The 24,838-nt window shown below is 33.4% G+C and overlaps 2 protein-coding genes across 2 annotated transcripts; both read right to left on the minus strand.

Annotated features, from left to right (window-relative positions):
* Positions 1-6,249: 6,249 nt before the first annotated feature.
* LOC120172667 lies at positions 6,250-6,704 on the minus strand. Its single transcript, XM_039180077.1, has 2 exons — positions 6,382-6,704; positions 6,250-6,296 (listed from the first exon to the last, which is right to left on the minus strand). Exons 1-2 carry the CDS (start codon positions 6,689-6,691, stop codon positions 6,280-6,282), a joined length of 327 nt encoding a protein of 108 aa, XP_039036008.1. The 5' UTR covers positions 6,692-6,704; the 3' UTR covers positions 6,250-6,279.
* Positions 6,705-8,038: 1,334 nt separating this feature from the next.
* Positions 8,039-8,530, minus strand: LOC120172736. The gene is made up of 2 exons (XM_039180131.1): positions 8,259-8,530; positions 8,039-8,093 (listed from the first exon to the last, which is right to left on the minus strand). The coding sequence occupies exons 1-2, from the start codon at positions 8,528-8,530 to the stop codon at positions 8,039-8,041; spliced, it is 327 nt and encodes a 108-aa protein (XP_039036062.1).
* Between the last annotated feature and the right edge of the window lie 16,308 nt (positions 8,531-24,838).

Genomic DNA, 24,838 nt, shown 5'->3' on the forward strand with positions numbered 1-24,838 from the left:
ATGAGAGGGAGATCAACAGAACGTGGCCAAAGCAGCAGTCACAAACATGGTAGATCGAAGTCGATGAGCAAAAAGAATTTAAAGTGCTACAATTGTGGAAAGAAGGGTCACTTGAAGAAGGATTGTTGGAGTCTAAATAAAAACTCCAATCCATAAGGCAATACCGCAAACACTTCAGATGATGGAGATGCTCTATGCTGTGAAGCGTCAACCACCGTGGAAGGTAGAAAGAGATATAAAGATATATGGCTCATTGATTCGGGAGCAACATATCACATGACCTCAAGAAGAGAATGGTTCCATCATTATGAACCTGTCTCAGGAGGATCTGTGTATAGTTGCAATGATCATGCCTTAGAGATCGTTGGCGTGGGAACCATCAAATTGAAGATGTATGATGGAACAATTAAAGTTGTTCGAGATGTGCGGCACGTGAAAGGCCTGAAGAAAAATTTATTATCCTACGGATTATTGGATAATAATGCAAGCAAGATTGAAACACAGAAAGGAATCATGAAGGTGTTCCGTGGAGCGCTTGTGGTGCTGAAAGGCGAAAAGATAGCAGCAAACTTGTACATGTTGAAGGGAGTGACTTTGCTAGAAGCAGAAGCCTCTGTTGCCTCATGTAGTTCAGATTCGACAATGCTATGGTATCAGGAACTTGGACACATGTCAGAACAAGGAGTGAAAGTCCTTGTGGAGCAAAAGCTACTTCCAGGCTTAACAAAGGTATCACTTACCTTGTGTGAGCATTGCATAACAAGTAAACAGCACCGGTTGAAATTCAACACATCAAATTCTAGAGGCAAAAGTGTTCTAAAATTGGTTCACTTTGACGTATGGCAAGCACCGGTTACATCCCTAGGCGGAGCAAAATACTTTGTCTCATTTATTGATGACTACTCTAGGAGATGCTGGGTGTACCCTATTAAGAAGAAGTCATATGTGTTTTCAACTTTCAAAAACTTCAAAGCGCGGGTGGAACTTGATTCTGGAAATAAGATCAAGTGTTTCAGAACAGATAATGGAGGAGAATACACAAGCGAAGAATTTGATGACTTTTGTAGGAAAGAAGACATCAAAAGACAGTTCACAGTGGCAAACACTCCTCAACAAAATAGAGTGGCAGAGCGGATGAACAGAACCTTGTTAGAAAGAACAAGAGCAGTGTTGAGGGATGCAGGCCTAGAAAAATCATTATGGGAAGAAGCAGTCAATACCGCCTGTTATTTGGTGAATCGAGCTCCATCAACTGCAATAGAGCTGAAGACACCAATGGAGATGTGGACTGGAAAACCAGCTGATTATTCAAACCTCCATGTATTTGGAAGTATAGTTTACGTGATGTACAACTCCCAAGAAATTTCAAAGTTGGATCCAAAATCCAGGAAATGCAAATTCTTGGGGTATGCTGATAGAGTAAAGGGGTATCGCTTGTGGGATCCCACTGCCCGTAAAGTGATCATCAGCAGGGATGTTATCTTTGTAGAAGATAAACTACAGAGAAAAGAAGACGATGATAGCGCTGAAAAGTCAGAGACTACTCAGATACATGTGGAAAAAGAGTTTGAACAAGGAAATTCTTCTGAAGCAGAACCAGAACATGATGAACAAGAACCAGAGAGTTCTAAAGCTCTAACAACTCATCAATCAGATCGTGTGAGAAGACGTCCCAATTGGCACTCAGATTATGTTATAGAAGGAAATATTGCATATTGCCTTTTAATAGAGGACGATGAGCCATCAACATACGAGGAGGCAATAAACAGCTCAGATGTTTCACTATGGATGATGGCGATGCAAGAATAAATTGAAGCCCTTCATAAAAATAATACATGGAACCTTGTGCCACTACCACAAGGAAGGAAGCCAATTGGTAACAAATGGGTCTTCAAAATCAAGCGAAATAGTGACGATCAAGTTGAGAGGTATCGTGCAAGACTGGTGGTCAAAGGATATGCTCAAAAAGAAGGTATTGATTTCAATGAAATATTTTCTCCTGTGGTTCGACTAACAACAGTTCGAGTAGTTTTGGCAATATGTGCTACATTGGACTTACATCTAGAGCAGATAGATGTTAAAACAACTTTTCTTCATGGAAATCTTGAAGAAGAAATTTATATGCTTCAGCCTGAAGGTTTTGAAGAAAAAGAAAAGAAGAACTTGGTTTGCAGGTTGAACAAATCTCTGTATGGTCTAAAGCAGGCGCCGAGGTGTTGGTATAAGAGATTTGATTCTTTCATTATGTGCCTTGGATACAACAGACTTAATGCAAACCCTTGTGCTTATTTCAAGAGGTCTGGTGATAACGATTTTGTTATTTTGCTGTTGTATGTGGATGACATGTTGGTTGCAGGACCCAACAAAGATCATATTGAAGAATTGAAGGCACAACTGGCTAGGGAATTTGAAATGAAGGACTTGGGATCAGCAAACAAGATTCTAGGGATACAAATTCACCGAGATAGAAGTAATAGGAAGATTTGGCTTTCACAAAAGAATTACTTGAAGAAAATCTTGTCACGATTCAGCATGCAAGATTGTAAGCCAATTTCTACACCTCTTCCTATTAACTTCAAATTATCCTCCAGTATGAGTCCTAGCAGTGAAGAAGAGAGGATGGAGATGTCTCGCGTACCGTATGCATCAGCAGTGGGAAGTTTAATGTTTGCTATGATATGTACAAGACCAGACATTGCACAAGTAGTGGGAGTGGTTAGTTAGTACATGGCGAATCTAGGAAAAGAGCATTGGAATACAATAAAGAGGATCCTAAGATACATCAAAGGGACCTCAAATGTTGCATTATGTTACGGAGGATCAAATTTACTAATCAATGGGTATGTAGATTATGACTATGCAGGGGATTTGGATAAAAGCAAATCTACTACATGATATGTGTTTAAAATTACTAGTGGAGTTGTAAGCTGGGTTTCAAAATTGTAGTCAGTTGTGGCTACGTCAACAACAGAAGCAGAATATGTAGCAGCTACACAAGCCAGAAATAAGCAATTTGGTTGAAGATGTTATTGGAGGAGCTTGGGCACAATCAAGAGCATGTTTCTCTATTTTGTGACAGTCAAAGCACCTTGCATCTAGCAAGGAATCCAACATTTCATTCAAGGACAAAGAACATACGAGTTTAGTACCATTTCATTCGTGAAAAGATGGAAGAAGGGACGGTAGATATGCAGAAGATCCATACCAAAGACAATATAGCAGATTTCATGACGAAGGCGATCAATGCTGATAAATTTACCTGGTGTCGATCCTCTTGTGGCCTGTCAGAGACGTAAGCAACATGATGGTACAAGGTAGAAAGAATTGTGTGAAGATATGATTGTTCCAGTCAAATCTTCAAGTGGGAGATTGTTGAAAATAAGTGGCATCACCGAAAGTAAACCAAACTTTCGGTGGAAATTATTTGGTGGCAGCATTTGTTGACATTTAGAAAGGGCTGCAGAAATTGTTGATTTTTCAACAATGGTAGAAACTCAATTTTAGCCATTGTAAGTTAGGGTATTTATAAGTTATTCCTTAAGCTTCAACTATAAATACCCTAGCTCATTTAGCTTCAAAACCATCCCAAAGCATTATAGCTTTCTTCCAATACTAGAGAGAATTTAGAGAGTTTATTAAGAGTTGTTTTCTCCTTTTTATCAAGAGAGAATTATCATTGTTTTCTCCTTGGTAGATCGAGAGAAGTTGTAATTCCTATTTTCTCATAGTGAAATTCTTCTACCGTTGTTTGTGGTTTTTACCCTATATTATTTAGGGGTTTTCCACGTAAATTTTATGTCTCTTTTATCTTCATTTTTATTTTCTCAAATTATCAGTTGCGATTTTGCTCTATCCGATAGGCGTCTTCCGCAACAATAACTCCCAAAGATTAAGTCCTAATATAATGACTAAAATGAACATGATGCTACATTTGAAACCTAAAACATAAAGTACATAATAATCTTTTAGGCGGATAAAAAATGACTAGAATAAAATAAATAACAAATCAGGAGTTAAAACAAAGTAATTATCCCAAAACTCATTAATGAACAAATAATGATCAAAATGAAAACTATGCAAAATTAACAGATAAATATCTAAATATTTAAACAAATATAATACTAAACATATAGGGCTAAAATATAACACAAAACAGATAAGGAGCTCGAAATAGAAGAATGAAATTTCATTAAGTGACCTGATTACCACCCTTACAAAGCTAGAGGGACCTAAACTGTGATTTTCCTTCAAAAAGTGAAAAACACTGGTGAGATTATAAAGCTACAAGGACCAAGGTTGCTATTATCCATTAAACCTAAAGTTCGGTCTCCCCTCTTTGCCAAAACGACGCCAATCTAAAGATGATATAAAACCATCTTTATAGGGTTAAAAACACCGTAAAACTCATTTCATTTCAAACCGGCCACTCGGCCCTTTGATCTCTCCCTTTTCTTCCATCGAGAGCCAAGGCCATTCTCCCTCTGGCCGTCCAAATCAATGACTTCCGATGGTGGATAAACATAAAAAGATTCCCCTTTTTCTTCCTTTTACTCTTTGAAATCCATAACCCTTTACTAAACACCCAAATATTCTCAAACCCACAACTAAACCTGAAACCTAAAGGTTAAAGATTTAACTTGGGTATTAGAGTAACCCCTTTACTCTGATAAAGTAAATGACGGCTGAATATTGTCTAAAAGGTGAGTTTTCTTCTTTCTTTTGACTGATATTTTTGTTTTTTGTTTGGTTCGAATCCGATTCTTGCTCTTTTTCTCCCTATTTTTTTTAATGTTCTCCCTCCCTCTTTTATGGTGATGCATGTGATGGCTTTTGATGAATGACTGGTTTTGCTTTCGAGAAAATAGGGTATGAATACCTGTTTTCGACTTCATTGACAACCTTGATTTTCTCGAGATTTCTTGCTGCTTGAAAGTGGGTATATATATATATATTTTATTTGTTTAATGGATTTGGAGCAGTTTTCTGTCACTGTTGATGAAAGAAGTGGTAGAGGGATTCATCAGTGATGACGTACGCAGCGAGGTGACGAGCGATGGGTTGCACGCGCCGGTTGGTGACTCCTTGGTGGTTATGGCGGTGGCAGATCATGCTAGGGTTAAAACAAAAACCTAATTCTTGTTTGGGTTTGTTGACTTTAGGCCGATTCGGGTCGAATCCTGTTGTTGGGCTTGAACCGGGTCGGGTCGGGTCGGCTGTAATTGGGTCTTAAATATTTGTTGTTGGGCTGGTAGCAAGATACTGTTGGGCTTTTGTAACTTGTGGGCTTTGGGTTGCACCTTGGTTGGGCTGTGACTTGAGCCTCATTTGGTTCTCTAAAATATAAATTAATAATAATAATAATAATAATAATAATAATAATAATAATAATAATAATAAAACCCGGAAAAAAACAAGTGTCTACAGTTATTCGTCTTTACTCATTATTGTGTTAACAAGAATAGAGCAAAGATGATAAGTCAACGAGTTTTTGTCCGAGTCACTCTTTTGTTGAGACTTGATATTGAAGACAACGCTGCTCATCCGCGATGAAGAGTTCTGTTCGTTTTTAGGTAAATTTGGAAATAACACGGTTCCTACGTGGTGAGGAAATTTGGTTATCTAAGGGTGAAGCGGCTCTTACGTGATGAGGAGATCTGGTCAGTGAATGGCACAGTTCCTACGTGATGAGGACGTCTGGCCATCTTTAGAGATAAAGGGAGATAACACGGTTCCTACGCGATGAGGAAGTTTGGTTATCTATTGGTGATGTTGTTCCTACGCGATGAGGAGATCTGATCGGTGGATGACACAATTCCTACGTGATGAAGACGTCTGGCCATCTTTAGGATAATGGAGATAACACAGTTCCTACGCTAAAAGTCTGTAATATTTCCAAGTGTTATAAAGACTATCCTTAAGTCTTGTAATATACCCATTGATGAGAATAAAGTGTCACAAACTACCATTCTCAATGTCCACTACAGCAGTCTTCTTGATAAATAGATTACCTACAAATGTTAGAACTGACAAATCTGGTTCAACTACTTGATTATTAGTCTGTTCACAGCATAGATTTGGGGGGGGGGGGAATGGTAATCAAGAAACAAGAAGAACACATTTTGCAAAGATAAGGGACCTTTTATTTAGTATTATTCAAAGAAACACCACCACTTTTACTTGTTATTGAAAGATACATCAACAGATTTTATTTAAGTTAAGAATGCTGGATGTCATAGCGAATCCAGCATGCTGATACTACGTAATGGGGAGTCTTCAGAGTTAAGGCAGAGTGAAATCTGCAAGAAACAAACAATAGCTTCATTAGAGTATTGACACAAACACTATACAAGGAGTAAAGGTGATGCGAAATGCCAATTTTACCTCCACACTGGTAACCAACAGGGCGATCAGCTATGTTGCACCGTTTTGGAATGGTCACTGCGATTTCCGGCCTCACCCCCGCGTCGTATGCTGTTTGAGAATACAGAACAGCGCACAGGCAGGCTGGATTCTTCACCTTTTTCTCCATCACAGTGCAGCAACGCTCGGAAACCGGACTTCTCCGATGCTGTGCTGCGTATGTACACGGTTCCAACTTCTCAGCCTCCTTCTGGATGTCATGCTTCCCACATGGACCATAATAATTAGCAGTTCCCTCGACTCCATTGAGCCCTGCAATGGTCATACTCATAAGAATCACGAGAACGCACCTTTACTTCACTGGAGTTTCCATTTCCGCAAACCAATTCAGGGATACTTTTGATGTACAACTTGAACTCTATCGAAGATATTCTTGTGAACAACTTGAGCTCAAACGAAGATGGTACTCAGCTAATTACAGTGAAATAAAGAAGTGGAAAGCAGGCAAATGAATATGAATTCCACCGATTACAATGCACATGGAACTAGAGAAAGAGTGTTTTTCAATTTGTTTCTGTGGGATCTAGCTTTGGGAGTATTTTCACTCCATCCATCAGCTGTATAACACCACTCTTCTTTCCCTTTTTCCTCTTTTCTTTTTAATTTTGTTTTGTTTCAGTTCGCGTAGAAAGGCAATACTCTATAAGGACGGATACAGATAAGAAATATGGGTATGAACAGGACATGATTATGTGATATAATAATTATAATACGAAGAAGACACGACATTATAAAATATGATAAGTAAAATATATTGAATATATTTGATTGTTTTAAGCTCTTGCATGCGTGTCTGATGGAGATAAATCTGCTCGATTGAAATATAATTTGATTCGATTTTTAATTAAGGACTAAATTAAAAAGTTGAAAGGTTAGGTGCTTTAATGAAAATAAGGGGAAAATTAAGAATTATTTTGCATGGTTAAACCATTGACCAAGATGGTGGATTTTGAAGAACAAACTACTTCCGTATCGAGTGGTATTTTGATCCAAAATGAAAAGTCGGAAAGTATTTTATTCTGAAAAATGAATAGGGGTCAAAATAACAATTGTCAAATGTAAGGGGCATTTTTTTGGTATTATGCATTGTTTAAGCGTGGAATGGGAAACCTTTGTTTATATTTCTTCAAACCCCAAAAACTCTAAAAACAGAAACCCTACATTAGTTTAAACATAAATTTGTGAAGCTTAAGCAATTTTTTATCATTTATTTCATCATCCAAAAAGTGTAGGTGAAATGTAAAACTTAAAAATCCATAAAAATACTTATTTGCGAACTCGGTCCCTTCTTCAAAAAAACTCGTCTTGAGGTAGTTTACCCTTTTTGTTGACTTTGTTATTTGTTTTATCTATCATCTGCAATGTTCAGAATTCTATTGAACCTAATTATTTTCACAAATGACTAAAATTTCCTCCAAAAAGTGAACCCATAATCTTATCCCTTGCCAACTCAAACACATGCTCTATTCAACAAGAAGCAGACGATTTGCAAAGACAAGTGCACTTTTGCTTATCATTATTCAAAGAAACAACAACATTTCTTTCTTATAATTTAAAGATACATCAACAGATTTTATTTAACTTGAAAATGCTAGATGTCACAGAGAATCCAACATGCTTATACTGCTGATGCCATGTATTGGGGAGTCTTGAGAGTTAAGGCAGGGTGAAAGCTGCAACAAATAAACAAAAGCTGCATTAGAATATTCAAACTAACACCATACAAGGAGTAAATGTAACGCAAAATGTGAACTGTACCTCCACACTGGTAACCAACAGGGCGATCAACAATGTTGCAGCGTTTCGGAATGGTCACTGCGATTTCCGGCCTCACTCACGCATTGTATGCTGTTTGAGAATACAGAACAGCGCATAGGCAGGCTGGATTCTTCACCTTTTTCTCCATTACGGTGCAGCAACGCTCTGAAACCGGTACTCTCCGATTCTGTGCTGCGTATGTACACGGTTCCAACTTCTCAGCCTCCTTCTCGATGTCATGTTTCCCACATGGACCATAATAATAAGCAGTTCCCTCCACTCCATTGAGCCCTGCAATGGTCATACTCACAAGAAACGCAAGAACGCAGATGTACTTCACTGGGGTTTCCATTTCCACAATGCAATTCAGCTGGGATGCTTTCGATCTACAATTGGAACTCGAACCAAGACGGTGCTTGTGAAAAACATGAACTCAAACGAAGATGGTCCTCAGCTATTTATAGTGAGAAAAAAAGAAGTAAAAAGTGGGCAAATGAATATGAATTCCACCAATCACAATGGGCTTGAAAGTAGAGAAAGAGTGTTTGGACAGCTGCAGTACCTTTTTTTTTAAGAACATGGATTTTGATATTGTCATATAGTTTACACCTTGTTTCTCTGCATTATATTTCTTTTAACAATCTTATGAAACTGGTCCACAGTTTAAGCGCACATGCGAAATAGAATCAAGCAGCGCAAGCCCAAGTCAATAATCAATAAGAGAATGAACCTTATCTCCCTTCAAATCCAATCATGTAATACACGTTCATTGAAATTATTTTATTTGATCTTTCAAATATTTAATATTTGGGGTTTTATTTTGATTTCATGGTTGTGGGTTTGTTGTATTACAAGGATTCTTAATATTAAAAAAAAAAGAAAGAAAATAGTTAAGCTTGAGGTAAGAAGACATTCTTTGTCCATGGCTGTTGCCTTGTTGGTAGTGAGCCGCCCACATTATTGTTTTTTTGGGATTATATTATAATTATTTTTGGTTTTTATTCTTATAAAAAATAATTGAAAACAATTAGAATTTATTTACTTTTATTAGTGTACAACCGAAGAAATAATAATTGTGACTTCAGACATTTTATCTCGTCTGATGTAGACGAAGAACTGTCATCTCTAGTTCACATTTAGAGTTAATTGCACTAAACGTCCTCAAACTATGGTCTTCATTCTAAATTGATCCTAAACTTTTGAATATTCTAATTTTATTCCTAAACTATAATTCTCATTCCAAAGTAATCCCTAAACTTTTGAGCATTCCAATTTCATCTGTAAACTATGACCCTAGTTCTATATTAGTCCCTAAACTTTTAATGTTTTAATTTTAATCCTAAACTTTTAAGTGATTTAAGGGATGTTATTGGAATTTTCAAAAGTTTGGGGACTAATTTAAAAGAGGATCATTGTTTGGGGATGAAATTAGAATGTTCAAAAGTTTAGGGATAGATTTAAATTGAGAGTGATAGTTTAAGGATGAAATTAGAATGTTCAAAAGTTTAAGGACCAATTTAAAATAAGGGCCATAGTTTGAGGGAATATAATGCAATTAACTCTCATATTTAAGAAAACTGGTTGATTTTTTTTGAATTAATCACCGGTATTCGATCTATTGACCGACTAATCCAAATCGAGTTTTGCATAGGCCATTATGGGTCGACCCTCCCAATCCAGATCGAGTTTTGCATAGGCCATTATGGGTCGACCCTCCCAATCCAGTTTACTCCATACCTAAACGCTAAGATTCGAACCCCTGCCATTTATTTGTTCCCACTATAATTAAAGGTAAATTGCATCTTTAGTATCTAAATTATTAGTTTTATTTGTTTTAAAATCATATTGTAATCACCATTTTTACATTAATAGCAGTCCCCTCCACGTTGCAGCTCCAACCGACGGCTATAGTAGCTTCTAGAGGAACACCAGCTGTCCCTCCACGTTGCAGCTCTAGCCGACGGTTCCAGCAGCTTCCAGACCAGCTGTCCCTCCACGTTTTAGCTCTACCAACACCAATTGTCCCTCCTCGTTAGAGCACAACCGCCACGCCTGTAGTCTCACGTGTTCCACGTCACCGGCAGCTCCACCTGTGGCCACCAATGATCCACGTCCTGAATCAGTTTATCATCACAAAACAAAGGATAATGTAAAATTTTATTTTTTACATGTAAACTGGGGTTATAAAAAACCCAGAACAGTATGTAAATTTTTTCGGAGAAAACTACCAGCAATACAAAAAAATATCAGAAAGAAAACATCAAAGGTTATTTTTACATTTGGTTTTATTTTTTTTTTCAGCTTTGTATTTTACATTTTATTTTTTTTTTGAAATAAAAAAATAGTAAGCTAAAAAAATAGTAAAGAGGATAATTTTACCTCGTTCTTGGTTCATCATTGGAGTCCAGGTCACCGGCGAAACATCGGAGGAAGACTTGAGTTTGTTCAAGTCTCGTGCTCGGTATTTTAGACCCAAATTGGGACTTAAAATTTATGGGGGGAATGTTTTTTGTTTCGGGTTTTTGTTTAGGGTGGTCGGAAGAGTGAATGACCACCTATTTACGATGGCTGGCGACGAGATGTTATGCTTGGGTTGCTCAGTCGGTTGTGAAAGAATAAGAATAGAGAAGTTTACTTCTTTCGGTTGAGAGAAAAGAAGAGGATAATAGTGGCTAGGTTAGCCAAACAATAGAAAAATACATATAAATATAGCTTAGGTTTTGGGTAAATTATCCTTAAGTGCTTTAAATTTATCCATATTTTTATATTTTAGCCATAAGTTTTAGGGTTAAATCACGTTTAAGTCTCTATATATTTGACGTGTTTTGCATTTTGGTCGGTGAAGGGTTTAATTTTTGGGGTAAACCACGCTAAAGTCCTTGTACTTTAAGCGTGTTTTTTCATTTAAGTCACTAGTTAGTGGGTTAATCACCCATAAGCCCTTCTAGTTTAGGCTTTTTTTTTATTTTGGTCACCGATATTCTTCGATTTTTGCATGTTAATTTCTATTTTATTTCATTTTAGTCATTAATTAATTATGTTATTATTTTATTCTTAAATATGATGCTATAGTTTTAATTTCTTTTATTTTGGTCACTGTTTAATCGCAATTTTATTTTATTTTTATTATTGTCCTTTATTTTTTGATACTTTAAATTTAGTACTTCAATTATTTCTTTTATTTTTTTTATTCCATTTTAGTCACATGAATATATATATATATATATATATATATGAAAGACTCATAGGTATAACTTGACCCATTTCATAATTTGATTAAGGGATAATATTTATTTATTTTTAAATATTAAGAAATGATTGTCTTAAAGTAACTAGATGTCTTATTTTGATGTTTTAAAATAAATAAATACCCCACTTATAAAAACCTAAAAAAATAGAATATGCCTACTTTATTTATATTCATTTTGGTTATATCAAATTATTTTAATATTGAGTTCTTGGGAAGAATTAACATATTCTTATTATTTCAATTGAAAAGAGAAATATTCTTCCTAAAATATTTTAGGGATTATTTTCTCTTCGATTGGAAATATTGGAATATTTTCTATTTTTTCCTTAGAATATTTTGCGATTGAATTTGAAATAATATGATCGTAAATTAAATTCATATTTGAATTCTTAGATTTCCACTACTAGAGACAATTTATAATCAATGGAGTACCAATTTTGGGCGTTGTGGCGGTGTTTATCCTTCCTCACGCGTAATCGACCTCGAATCCCTTTTATTACTAAAAAAGAATGAATTTATGGTTACACGTAGACTGATTTATCTTTTAAAATGATGTTTTCTTAAAAACTCTTTTAAAATGTGGTTTTTAGGTATTCGACCTACCTAACCCAATAAGGTCGATGACGACTCCAAAATATTTCATGAAAAACCATTTATTTATGTACTTGCTTTTCCCCAAGAAACGTCCTACCGGGCGAAAATCGGTTACGACACATATCTAATAATTATTTTTTTGTTTCATTTTGGTACCTCCATGTTAAAAAACTTAGCGGGTTTATAACGTGACACATTTTAATGAATAAATTACATCAATCATCGTTCAATTATTTTCTCACTCATATTTTGGTCACTGAAGTTTAGTTTTTTAAATTTAATTACTTAAATTTCAAATTACTCTTAATTTAATCACTCTAACTTCAAATTTTAATTTTGTTTATTTTAATTATATGCTAATAAAAAAATAATAAATTGTCATGTCACAAAATTATTAATAAAATAAATTAGAGTGATTAAAACATGAAAAATTTGAAAGTTGAATAGTTAAATTGAAATTTTTTAAACTTTAGTAACAAAAATAAGAGAGAGAAGATAGTTAAGTGATGAATAATTTACCCATAAAAATGTCACGTGTAGTAGTTCCATTAAATATTTAACAATGTGGTACTAAAATAAAACAAAAAGTAAACATTAAATATGATTTTGAAATAAATAAAAATTTAGGTACTAAAACGAAATAACATTGATAATTTAAGTACAAAATGTGTAGTTTACCCTATAATTAAATATGATTGGATTAAATTTCTTGCTATCTAATTTGTATTTTAGGCTAGACAAATAGAATTTTCATAAGTGCAATTATGGAATTTTGATTCTTTTTAACATATGTTCCATCAAATAATAAATATATCTTTCTCTAAAATTGATTATTTATATAAACTAATAAGAAAATTGCTAGATGGAATGATAATCTTTAATTTCCTCAATCTTTGAAGTACTTATGTCAAATGATTTTACCATAAGAAGCAAGTGGTAGGGGTGGCAACGAAAAGGGGCGGAGACGGTTTTGCATTACCCATTTCGTTCCCAACACTTGCGAATATGGTTTTAGGGAATTCTCATTATATGTTTCAGGAATTTTTTGTCCCCATACCCATCCCTTACGGATCCCCGCGAGTTTCGATTAATCTCCATCCTAAAAAAATAAACAAACATTTTTTAAATTAATGCAACACCTAAAACTTGTAAGATATATCAGATTGTCTCAAATTGGTCTTTATATATAATATGAAAGTTTTAAACGTTAATATTCATCCAACACCCAATGTATATGTACAATCTTAACCATTTTTAATCTAAAAAATCAATATATATTAAATGAGAAAAGATCTAAACTTCAATTTTAGTTCACTTGAGATGTAACAGTGGCAACACGTAATCTCACAAATATCTTTCGAGGATCCCCACGATTATTTTTGTAAAATATCAAGGTTCCCCATGCTTATTCACACAGGTACAGTTCAGTTATCCCCATGGTTTGGATATAATAATCCTCTTCCCTATCCCTATTCCATTCCCATTGAAACAACCCAAAAAAATTATAATTTAATCAATTGGGTGAAATTTGAGGGTCAAATTAAAACTTTTCAGAACTTGTAGGCCATTTTAGAAGTTAAAGGAAATTCAGGGACCTAGCCCTGAATTTGACCATTTAGTGTCGGTTTTGGTTTCTGTTTGTTAAATAAGAAAAAAATTAACAAAACTTTCTCCCCGCATACCATTCTTCCAAGGCCGATTTCGTCGCCGACCGGCCGTTCCAGCCTGCACCACCACTTTTATTTGGTTCATCGTCGAACGGTGAACAAAATCCTGTAAACCTCTCGTCGTGAAACATTTTCTAGCGCTGTGAATTCGATTCAAAGTTTCAAATTTTTTTAACACCACCATTGTGAAAATTGTCGATTCATCGTCGATCATTGCTCTGTTTTTGACACCTCCTGCACATCATGTTCCTTGCGTCGTTCCGAGTCTACTAGTGCCCTTCTTGTCTCTATCATCACTGATGCGTGAGGGAAGTGAGGAAGTTAAAGTTTCCGATGTTTTAAAATTGAGCTCTCCGCCGTTTAAAATTTTGAACTGAGCTTGGTAAGTTTCTCAAAATCCCTTCTCAAAATCCCTTAAAATAATTTTAGAAATTTTTGTAAAATTTTTTAGGACTCCCGAGCCACCACACACGCTCCCACGAGCAGCCCCTGCATGTGGGGAATGTCCACCGCGTGGTGGACAGCTTTGAACCATTGACCCGACCCAGTTTGACCGACCGACCCGGTCCGACCCCACCCGACCTGTTGACCGTTGACTTTGATCAAAAAGTCAAAATTTTCGAAAAGTCATATTTTATATTTTTCGACGTCCTGCGTCTGATTCTGAAGTATGTTTTGCGAAATTCAAACCCGAAAACCTCTGAACTGACCCGTAAATCCAAAAAATGCATATTTATTTTAGTGTTTTAATTCAGTTAGTTGAATTGAATGGTTAAGGACTAATTATTGTTATAATATGTTAAAAGGTACTCGGGAATCTCCTAACTGTTTCACTGCTCGACCCGGTTCCTCCCGATCCTCCCATCCTCGAGAGACCGTGAATACTCGTATAGTTCTGTATCCTTGTTAGTTATTCTGTTTATAATATTATTCTGAATATGACCCTGTTCTGATATGGCTTAGGTTCCCATTCAGTCGAAGAGCCTAATGAAGTTGGTACTCGATAGATCTTTCAGACTGAGCCTATTATCGAGATGTATTCCTTGTGTGCAAAATAACTGTTTTAAATATTTGTTTGAAATATCATGTGCACATGATTGTTTTGTCTGATTTGAAATAAAATGTTTCATCTGATTTGACTACTGTATAATTTACCTGATTGTAATTCCTTATGGACCTATGGCGACCCTTGGGGAGGCTCTGCGGCTTTGAGATTTTCTTGGGTAAGCCTTTGTGGCCCGAGAATTGTCTTGGGTAGGCTCGCAGGCCCCAAGGTACTCCCTTAGGTTATGCAGTTCTGGGGAACTGCACCTGACGTTTGGTTGGAGGACGATTTGGAGTTTTTAAATTAAAAACTCCTATGATGTTTTAATGAATGTAATCTATATTGGTTTTAAAAATCATAAATTTATGTTTTTATTTCTGCACTGTTGGGACACACTAAGCCTCTAACTCACTTTTCAAACTATTTTACCCCCTTTCAGATACTCTCGGATGGATACTCCGTATCAAGCACTTGGAGGATTGATACATTTAGTTCGGATTATTTTGTTGTAATGTTCTATCTTCCGAATTACTTTTAATTATGATGACATGGGCCTTATTTTTGAAGTATTTATCGTTTTATAATGTTTACTGCTTTTGCTACTGATATTTGATTTTCGATGCTCCGGATTTATTTCATATTTTATTTTACTCGGTCTCTTTTAGTTTTATATTCAAGAGTTGGGTTTTATCGTTACTTATTATACTTTTATACATGCCATTTGTAATATGATTGATATTAATGAATATCGTTTTTGGGAAATATTTTTAAGAATCTTTAATGTAATATGCTAGACTTAGTCGAAACGCATAGGCTGGGTCTAGGGGGTTACACCCGTGGGTGAAGATTTCAGTTATTCTTCATTCCTATCGGTTCGAATCCCTACGATTTTCAGTTTTTCCCCACTCGATTGCCACCCCTAGCAAGTGGTGACCTAAACCTTCTTTTTTTAGGTTTTATAAACTAGGGTCATATGATGATTATACTCATTTTACTATGATACAAATTTAGAATTTAATCCTTATATTTTAATTTAACATAATTTGATTCTTTATTTGGATAGCGCCATTAGTTAATCCAAACAGTACACACCATTAATTACTCAATTTAAAATAATGATATAGATTTTTTAAAAAAAGATTCATTTTAATTTATGAAGTTTGATAGAAACTATGATATGATTTTTTTTTTCTAAATCCAAAAATTTCACAATGTAACTCGTTTGGTGAAGAAATAAATTGATAGAAAAATAATGGGAATATGTGGTGAAACATAAATTTAGGTTTCTAAGTTTGTTCGATATTGTGGAGGATTTAGGTTTTTCATGTGTCTGTTTCGTATTTTATTGTTGACACAATACAATTTATCTTCCCTATATGTGATTTTTTCTGAAATAATTTTTTATGTAAAATATATGTTTTTTTTTAATTTTGTTCTTATTTTTTTTCAGATATTATGCATCATCATTGATAATAATATTGAAATTAAAACAAATCTCTCTCTCCTATTAAATCAGTCCACTATTGATTTTTTTGTCAATTTTTTTAACTTTGACTCATCATTATTTAAAATTTATTATTGATAAAAATGTATTTTAAAAACCTTTAATCAAGTATTTTTTAAATATATATTTTATAAAATTTAATTGTTAAACTATTTGAAATAATCATGATCAAAGTTTAAAATTTTTGAACTTTTGAAAGTTAATAATGGACATATTTAGTGGGAAGGAGGGCATATTATTAAAACAGATATTATAAAGAAAAAAATCAACATCAGATTTTTAACTTAAAGAGTTAGAAGTGTTAATTATTTAGACTAACTAATATTTTCATTAAAGTATAATGATTAAATTAAAACATAAAAATTAAAGGGTAAACTACTCAGTTGACCACTTAACTATTTAGCCCTTTTATTTTGTCACCAATCTTTCAATTTTGTCAATCACACCAAGTAATTATTTAATTTAATGAATCAGGCCACTAGATTTTAATATTTGAAGAAAATGTTGACGTGACAGTTAAAAGAATTTATATATTTTTACATTTAGTCCTTAATATTTATATATTCTCTCAATTTGGTTATAAATTAAATTAAATTTAATAAATTAACCATTATATCAATATCTGACACATGTCACCAGAAGAGCATGCCACGTGTTAATACATCAAAAATTGAAGTTTTTTATTGACGGTCAATTGATCTGTTTGGGAGCCGAGAAAGAAATCATCACTTCTGTGACAAGTAATGCTCCATACATTGAGACAAATGATGATGCTCTTGAGTGTTCTTTTCGAGCTTTGGAGTTTATCAATGCAACCTTTATTGCTAAAGGAGGAAAAAATCCTCACCCTATATTATATGTTTGCATTAAAATGGTTGTATAACAGACTTTAGGAATATGAGCTAAAATTGGAAGAGGTTTGGGTAAGAATCTTCAGGTAAGTTCACAATCTGTAGTTGTGAAGATGAAAAAAGATCGTTTTGGGATTGGATTTAAGCCTAACTTTTAGCAAATGAGAAAAGAATTAAAAAGAAGAGGTGATGATAGAAGATCAAGACTGAAAAGAGAGGAAATTCCATGAGAATGAATATCTTTTCCTCATCTGAAGCTCACATTCAAATCTGGAGGATTGGTTAAGTGGAACAACAACTGGTCGATGCTTTTAAGGAGGGAGAGTTGATGAAAGATCAAAGCATGATTGATGAAGCTATGGAAATATTGTTCATCAACATGATCACAAATGACCATAAGGCTAGCATATACTTGGATGGGATTCGCCCTTGTCTTCCTGGAGAAACACTAAATAATTGGACTATGGAGGATCTCCTTGTAGTTTTTAGGATTAACTCAGAGTAATACCCAGAACCAACCTTTATGATTTGGCCCAAGAATATTAAAAGTTTTTGTTATTTTGTAAGGGCATTTATGTTAAGCTTACTTAATATTAAATAGAATATGTTTTCTTTAAATTCTCAAATGACATTCATTCTTTGTACTCTTCACATTTTTACATTATTCACATTCATTATTTCTCATTCTTTATATTTATTTCATAAATTCACTATGTCTATTCGAAAATATATTCGATTTAAATTTTCTTTGCAAGTTTCACAACGTTAATATCATGATTATTCATGAAATTAATCATGAGATAAATTTAGTGCATCCCATATGTTTGGAAGAAGTCAATGAGTTTGAGGATGAAGTGAAATGTGATGTCCCTACATAATTGTTAAGGCAGATAGAAAAAGAAGATAAACAAATCTTACCTCACAAAGAAAAGATTGAGATTGTAAATCTGGGAACCAATGAAGAAATAAAAGAGGTGAAGATTGGCATTACTTTGTCAGCCCAGATAAAACGAGAATTGATAAATCTCATCCAAGAGTTCAAAGATATCTTCGCTTGGTCTTACCAAGATATGCCTGGTTTGAGTACAGATATAGTGGTGCACAAACTTCCGATCAAGCCAGAATATAAACCCGTTCAACAAAAGCTCAGGCGAATGAGGCCAGAAATGTTGTTGAAGATTAAGAGGAAGTGATGAAGAAAATTAATGCAGGTTTTCTACAGGCAGCAAAATGTCCAGAATAGGTAGCTAACATAGTTCCAGTACCAAAGAAGGATGGGAAAGTTTGAATGTGCGTAGATTACAGAGATCTCAACAAAGCTAGTCCAAAAGATATCTTTCCACTGCCTCATATAAACACATTAGTGGATAATACCGTCGAGCATGCATGGTTTTCCTTCATGGATGGCTTTTCAGGATATAATCAAATACAAATGGACCCTGAGGACATGGAAAAACTACATTTGTAACCATGTAGGGAACTTTCTATTACAAAGTAATGCCATTTGGATTGAAAAATGCAAGGGAGACATATCAGAGAACAATGGTAACTCTGTTCCATTACATGATACACAAGGAGATCGAAGTTTATGTGGATGACATGATTGCCAAATCATGAATTGAGGAAGAACATATTCAAAATTTAAGAAAGCTTTTTCAGAGATTGAGAAAGTATCAATTAAAGCTCAACCCCGCTAAATGTACTTTTGGGGTAACATTAGGAAAGCTTTTGGGATTTGTAGTCAGCCAAAAAGGAATCGAGATTGATCCAGATAAAGTAAAAGCAATTCAAGATCTTCCACTACCCATTACAAAAGTTTGAGGTTTTTTGGGGAGTTTAAATTATATATCTCGATTCATTTCTCAATTAACTGATAAATGTTATACAATGTTCAAGTTACTTCGAAAGAATAATCCTGAAGTTTGGAATAATGAATGCCAAGAAACTTTGGATATTATTAAAAAATATTTATCCAATGACCCCATTTTAGTAGCACCAGTTCCCGGTAGACCGTTAATTCTCTACTTGACATTATTTGAAAATTCAATAGGATGTGTGCTAGGACAACATGATGAGTCTGGAAGGAAGGAAAAATCCATTTATTATCTAAGAAAGAAGTTTACTGATTGTGAAATTTGATACCCACCAATACAAAAATTATATTGTGCTTTGGTGTGAGCTACTCGAAGGCTCAGATAGTACATGTTATATTATACCACTTGTTTGATATCCATACTTAATCCTTTAAAGTTCTTAATGGAATCACCAGCTTTGATAGGCAAAATGACTAGATGATAGATGTTGTTATTCGAGTTTGACATCGTATATTTCAACTAAAAAAACATTAAAAGGAAGTACCATAGTAGATTTTTTGGCCAGTCGTGCATAAGATGATTATCAATCCCTAAGTTTTAATTTTCTAGATGAGGATTTATTGTGCATATCTACAGACGAAAAAGTCATATTAGATAACGAGTCATGAAAGCTTTATTTTGATGGAGCGTCTAACACTTTGGGACGAGGAATTGGGGTAGTGTTAATTTCTTCAGAAAATTTCTACTATTATTTTATAAGTAGATGTGAGTTCTTTTGCACCAATAATATGGCAGAATATGAAGCTTGTGTCATGGGATTGAAAGAAACCATAGAGAGGAAAATTAAAACACTAAAGGTATATGGAGATCCATCGTTAGTGGTGTATCAATTACGAGGAGAGTGGGAAACAAAAGATCCAAAATTATTGGAATACCGAGATTTAATCCTCGAACTAGTAAAGGAATTTGAAAGGGTCACCTTTACTTATCTCCCTCAAGAAGATAATCAAATGGTAGATACTTTGGCGACATTAGCCTCTATGTTTAAAGCAAATAAGAAAGCTGATATGATGCCAATTAGAATACAAGTATATGAAATTCCGACACAATGCTACAGTGTAGAAGAAGAGGCATATGGTAATCTATGGTATTATGATATTTTGCAATATATCAAATATCAAATTTATCCATAAAATACATCTGAGATTGAGAAAAGAACACTAAGAAGAATGGTTGTCGGATACATTCTCGATGAAGAGACTTTGTATAGAAGGGGCAGTGATCGAGTGCTATTGAGATGTGTAAATACTAGAGAAGCAAGAAGTATTGTTGAGGAGGTACATAATGGGATATGTGGAACACATGCAAACGGTATTTCTATGGCTAGAAAGATTAATGAGATTTGGGTATTATTGGGCTACTATGCATAAAAATTGCATTGATTATGCAAGAAAATGTCATAAATGCCAAATATACGCAGACAAGATTCATGCACCTCTATCGCCTTTACATGTGATGACGGCACCTTAGTAATTTTCTATGTGGGGAATAGACGTCATTGGGGTAATCACACCAAAAGCATCAAATGGGCATCGTTTCATCCTGGTGGCAATTAATTATTTCACTAAGTAGGTTGAAGCTGCCTCATATGCCAATATAAAGAGATCTACAGTTTGTAAATTTATAAGGAAATAAATAATCTGTCGGTATGGGCTACCAAAGAAAATCATTACGAATAATGATATGAACTTGAACAATAAAATGATTATTGAACTTTGCGTACAGTTTAAGATAAAACATGCAAACTCAGTGACCTATCACTCGATGATGAATGGGGCAGTTGAAGCAGTAAATAAGAACATTAAGAGGATCATTACAAAGACCACTGAAACTTACAAGGATTGGCACGAGAAGTTACCCTTTTCCCTATATGCATATCGAACTACAGTGCAAACATCTACTGGTGCAACACTTTTTTTTAGTCTATGGGATGGAGGCAGTCTTACCTAATGAAGTTGACATCCCATCACTTCAAATCTTGAAGGTGGTAAAATTAGATGAGGCTGAATGGGTCCAAGCTCAATTTGATCAATTTAACCTTATTGAGGAAAATAGATTGAAAGCTATTTTACGTTTACAGATGTATAAGAAACGGATGATAAAGGCTCATAACAAGAAAGTTCATCCGACAGAGTTCCAAGAGGGTGATCTAGTGCTTAAGAAGATCTTGCCTATACATAAAGATTTCCGTGGGAAATGGATGCCTAATTGGGAAGGGCCATATGTTGTCAAAAATGTCTTTTCCAGATGAGCATTAATTTTGACAGAAATGGATGGAGAAGTTCTGAGAAACCCAATAAAATAATATTCTGTCAAGAAATATTATGCTTGAAGAAAAGAAGAAAAAAAGAAGAAAAAAAGAAAATAAAATAAAAAATAAAAAAGGGGTCAAGATGAAAACCCGCAAAGGGCGTCTTGCAACCAAATGAAGGATTTGAGTTGAAAACCTGGAAGGGCGGCTCAAATACATGTTGATATTAGGCATCTGGAAATTAAACCTTCTTGAGAGCATGATATTTTGGGAAGAACTTCATGTCTACAAACATTCTGGAAACATTTGAGATCTTTCAGACATAAGCTTACCTCAGTGCTCTAAATCATATCAAGTTGATTGGTTCAGAAATACTCATGCTAATAATTGTTGGGTCATCTGACTCTGATTTCTATATTTTCTCATTCATATGATTACCATGACTTTGAACAAATTTTCATATCTTTATCAATAAATTCCAAGTTCATCTTTTGGATCTTCAATTTTATTCTTTTATAAGCATCTTATAGGTGGATAAACATAATCTCAAGATATGCAAAAGATTTATGGTATCACGTTAAGTTAATATTTTTAGTGCATGGAATCCAAATTAAGTCTTAATGTCAGCACTTGTAATCGTTGTTGAAAAGTGTGCAAATTTTTTCCACCCTAGAGTTATTTGGAGGCAAGTAAAGAAGAAAAGTAACAAAAGAAATTCTCAGCAAAGAGAAACTGACAGAGTGTTTTGGGAAAAGAGATTTAAAGTTGTCGACACCGTTTTTTGCTTGGGCGGGGAAAAACTTAGTTTTACTTGGGGGTTTTTTCTTTGAAAAGGTTTTAAAATGTTTTGGAGCTGCCATCGACCTTTTGGGTTAGGTAAGTCGAATACCTAAAAATTTTCTTTTAAAAGAGTTTTTAAGAAAACATCATTTTAAAAGATAAACAAGTCTACGTGTAACCAGAGATTCATTTTTTTGTAATAAAAAAAGGGTTCAGGGATTAATTACGTGTGGGGAAGGATAAGCACCCCTACAACGCCCAAAATTGGTATCCCATCGATTATAAATTGTCTCTAATAGTGGAAATCTAAGAATTCGAATATAAATTTAAGTTACGATTTTATTATTTCAAATTCAACCATGCAATTTTTATTGAATGAAAATTTCTAAAGAGAAATAGAAAATATTCTAATATTTCCAATCGAAGAGAAAATAATCCCTAAAATAATTTAGGATAAATATTTCTCTTTCCAACTGAAATAAAAAGAATATAATAATTTCCCCCAGAATTCGAGATTAAAATAATTTGATTCGACCAAATAAAAATTTAAGCCACTTAATCCAAATTATATTAATCAGAAAAGATAAGAGATGTTCAATTATTTAAAAATATCAAGAGTAAATATCTAATATAAATTAGACGAATCATCTCGACAAGTTTAAAAAGAAGAACATTCCCTTTAATCTTGATTTAATTTTACATGTAATCAATTTTTTGGGTTTTTTTAGTAGGGCATTTATTTATTTTAAAACATCGGAATAGGACATCCAGTTACATTAATACAGTCCCTTCTTAATATTATAAAATAAATAAATACTACCCTTAATCTAATTATGAAATTAGTTGAGTTATGCTTATGAGGCTTTCAGGTGAAATTAATTAAGACTAAAATGAACTAATATGCAAATAACATGCAAAAATTCTAATAAACTAAAAATAGGACTAAGCACAAATAATCAAACCATAATGCCAAAATTGAAACAAAAATAAAATATAAAAGTGACTAAAAGAAACATTTTCAATATACTATGCTAAAATTACAATAAATGAAAAATAAATAAAACATGGGACTAAATTAAAATAAATTAAAAATACAAAGCCAAATTAAAATAAATGAAAAGCACATTCGGGTTCGAAATACAAACATGCAAAAATACAGGGGCTATTTTATAAATATTCCAATTTTCCTAACCTAAAATAATACATTCGAAATAAAAAAGGAAAATTAAAATATTAGTCCCTAAGCATTTAAAAATAGCCCTAAAAATACAAGGACCAAACTATAAAAACATGCTAAACATAAAGGACCATTCGAAAAATAACCCTAAAAATACATAACATGCATAAAACTGGGTAAATCACAAAAACAATCCATACAGGTGACTAACATGCAAAAACATGGCTAAACTAGGGGGACTAAACAAAAATTAAACTAAAAATTATACAATACGTATAAAAAATGATAAATATCAAGTTTGATCCCTATAGATGACCATTTTTTAAAATGCGCTAAACGTTGAGGGATTTAAGGCCACTAGATTCATCTTTATTTGCTAGTTTTGATTTCAGCCAGCAGGTTTTGTTGCATTTTATTTTGGTTACTTGTTATATATTATATATTTGTTTTGAATAGTTATGTTAATTTTATTATTTTTATTTAGGTACCTCCATGTTAAAAAACTTAACAGGATTATTATAACGTGACACATTTTAATGAATAAATTACATCAATCATAATTTAATTATCTTCTAACTCATATTTTGGTCACTGAAATTTAGTTTTTTAAATTTAATTACTTAACTTTCAAATTACTCTTAATTTAATCACTCTAACTTCAAAATTTAATTTTGTTTATTTTAATTATATGCTAATAAAATAATAATAAAATGTCATGTCACAAAATTATTAAAAAAATAAATTAGAGTGATTAAAAAATGAACAATTTCAAAGTTGAATAGTTAAATTGAAAATTTTTAAACTTTAGCAACAAAAATAGGAGAGAAAAGATAGTTAAATGATGAATAATTTACCCATAAAAATGTCATGTGTAGTAGTTCCATTAAGTTTTTAACAATGAGGTACTAAAATAAAACAAAAAGTAAACGTTAAATATGATTTTGAATAAATAAAAATTTAGGTTCTAAAACGAAATAAAATTGATAATTTAAGTACAAAATGTGTAGTTTACCCTATAATTAAATATGATTGGATTAAATTTCTTGTTATCTAATTTATATTTTAGGCTAGACAAATAGAATTTTTATAAGTGCAGTTTTGGAATTTTGATTCTTTTTAACATATGTTCCATCAAATAATAAATATATCTTTCTCTAAAATTGATTATTTATATAAACTAATAAGAAAATTTCTAGATGTAATGATAATCTTTAATTTCCTTAATCTTTGAAGTACTTATGTCAAATGATTTTACCTTAGGAAGCAAATGGTAGGGGTGGCAAAGGGAAGGGTGGAGACGGCTTTGCATTACCCATTATGTTCCCAACACTTGCATGTACGGTTTTGGGGATTCCTCATTATATGTTTCAGAAATTTTTTGTCCCCGTACCCATCCCTTACGGATCTCCGCGATTTGCGATTAATATTCATCCCAAAAAAATAAAAAAAAACATTTTTGAAATTAATGCAACACCTAAAACTTGTAAGATATATCATATTGTCTCAAATTGGTCTTTATCTATAATATGAAAGTTTCAAACGTTAATATTCATCTAACACCCAATGTATATGTATAATCTTAACCATTTCAATCTAAAAAATCATTGTATATTAAATGAGAAAAGATCTAAACTTCAATTTTAGTTCATTTGAGATGTAGCAATGGC

This window comes from Hibiscus syriacus, unplaced genomic scaffold (genome assembly GCF_006381635.1).
Source record: "Hibiscus syriacus cultivar Baekdansim isolate YM2019G1 unplaced genomic scaffold, ASM638163v2 tig00111877_pilon, whole genome shotgun sequence".
Lineage (NCBI taxonomy): Eukaryota > Viridiplantae > Streptophyta > Magnoliopsida > Malvales > Malvaceae > Hibiscus > Hibiscus syriacus.

Bases quoted from the DNA above. Each gene is read 5' to 3' on its own strand.
- LOC120172667 (XM_039180077.1), bottom strand. From the start codon at position 6,691: ATGAGTATGACCATTGCAGGGCTCAATGGAGTCGAGGGAACTGCTAAT.
- LOC120172736 (XM_039180131.1), bottom strand. From the start codon at position 8,530: ATGGAAACCCCAGTGAAGTACATCTGCGTTCTTGCGTTTCTTGTGAGT. The intron at 8,094-8,258 runs GTGAGTGAGGCC...TATTTGTTGCAG, and splicing joins TCTCAAACAGCATACAATGC to CTTTCACCCTGCCTTAACTC.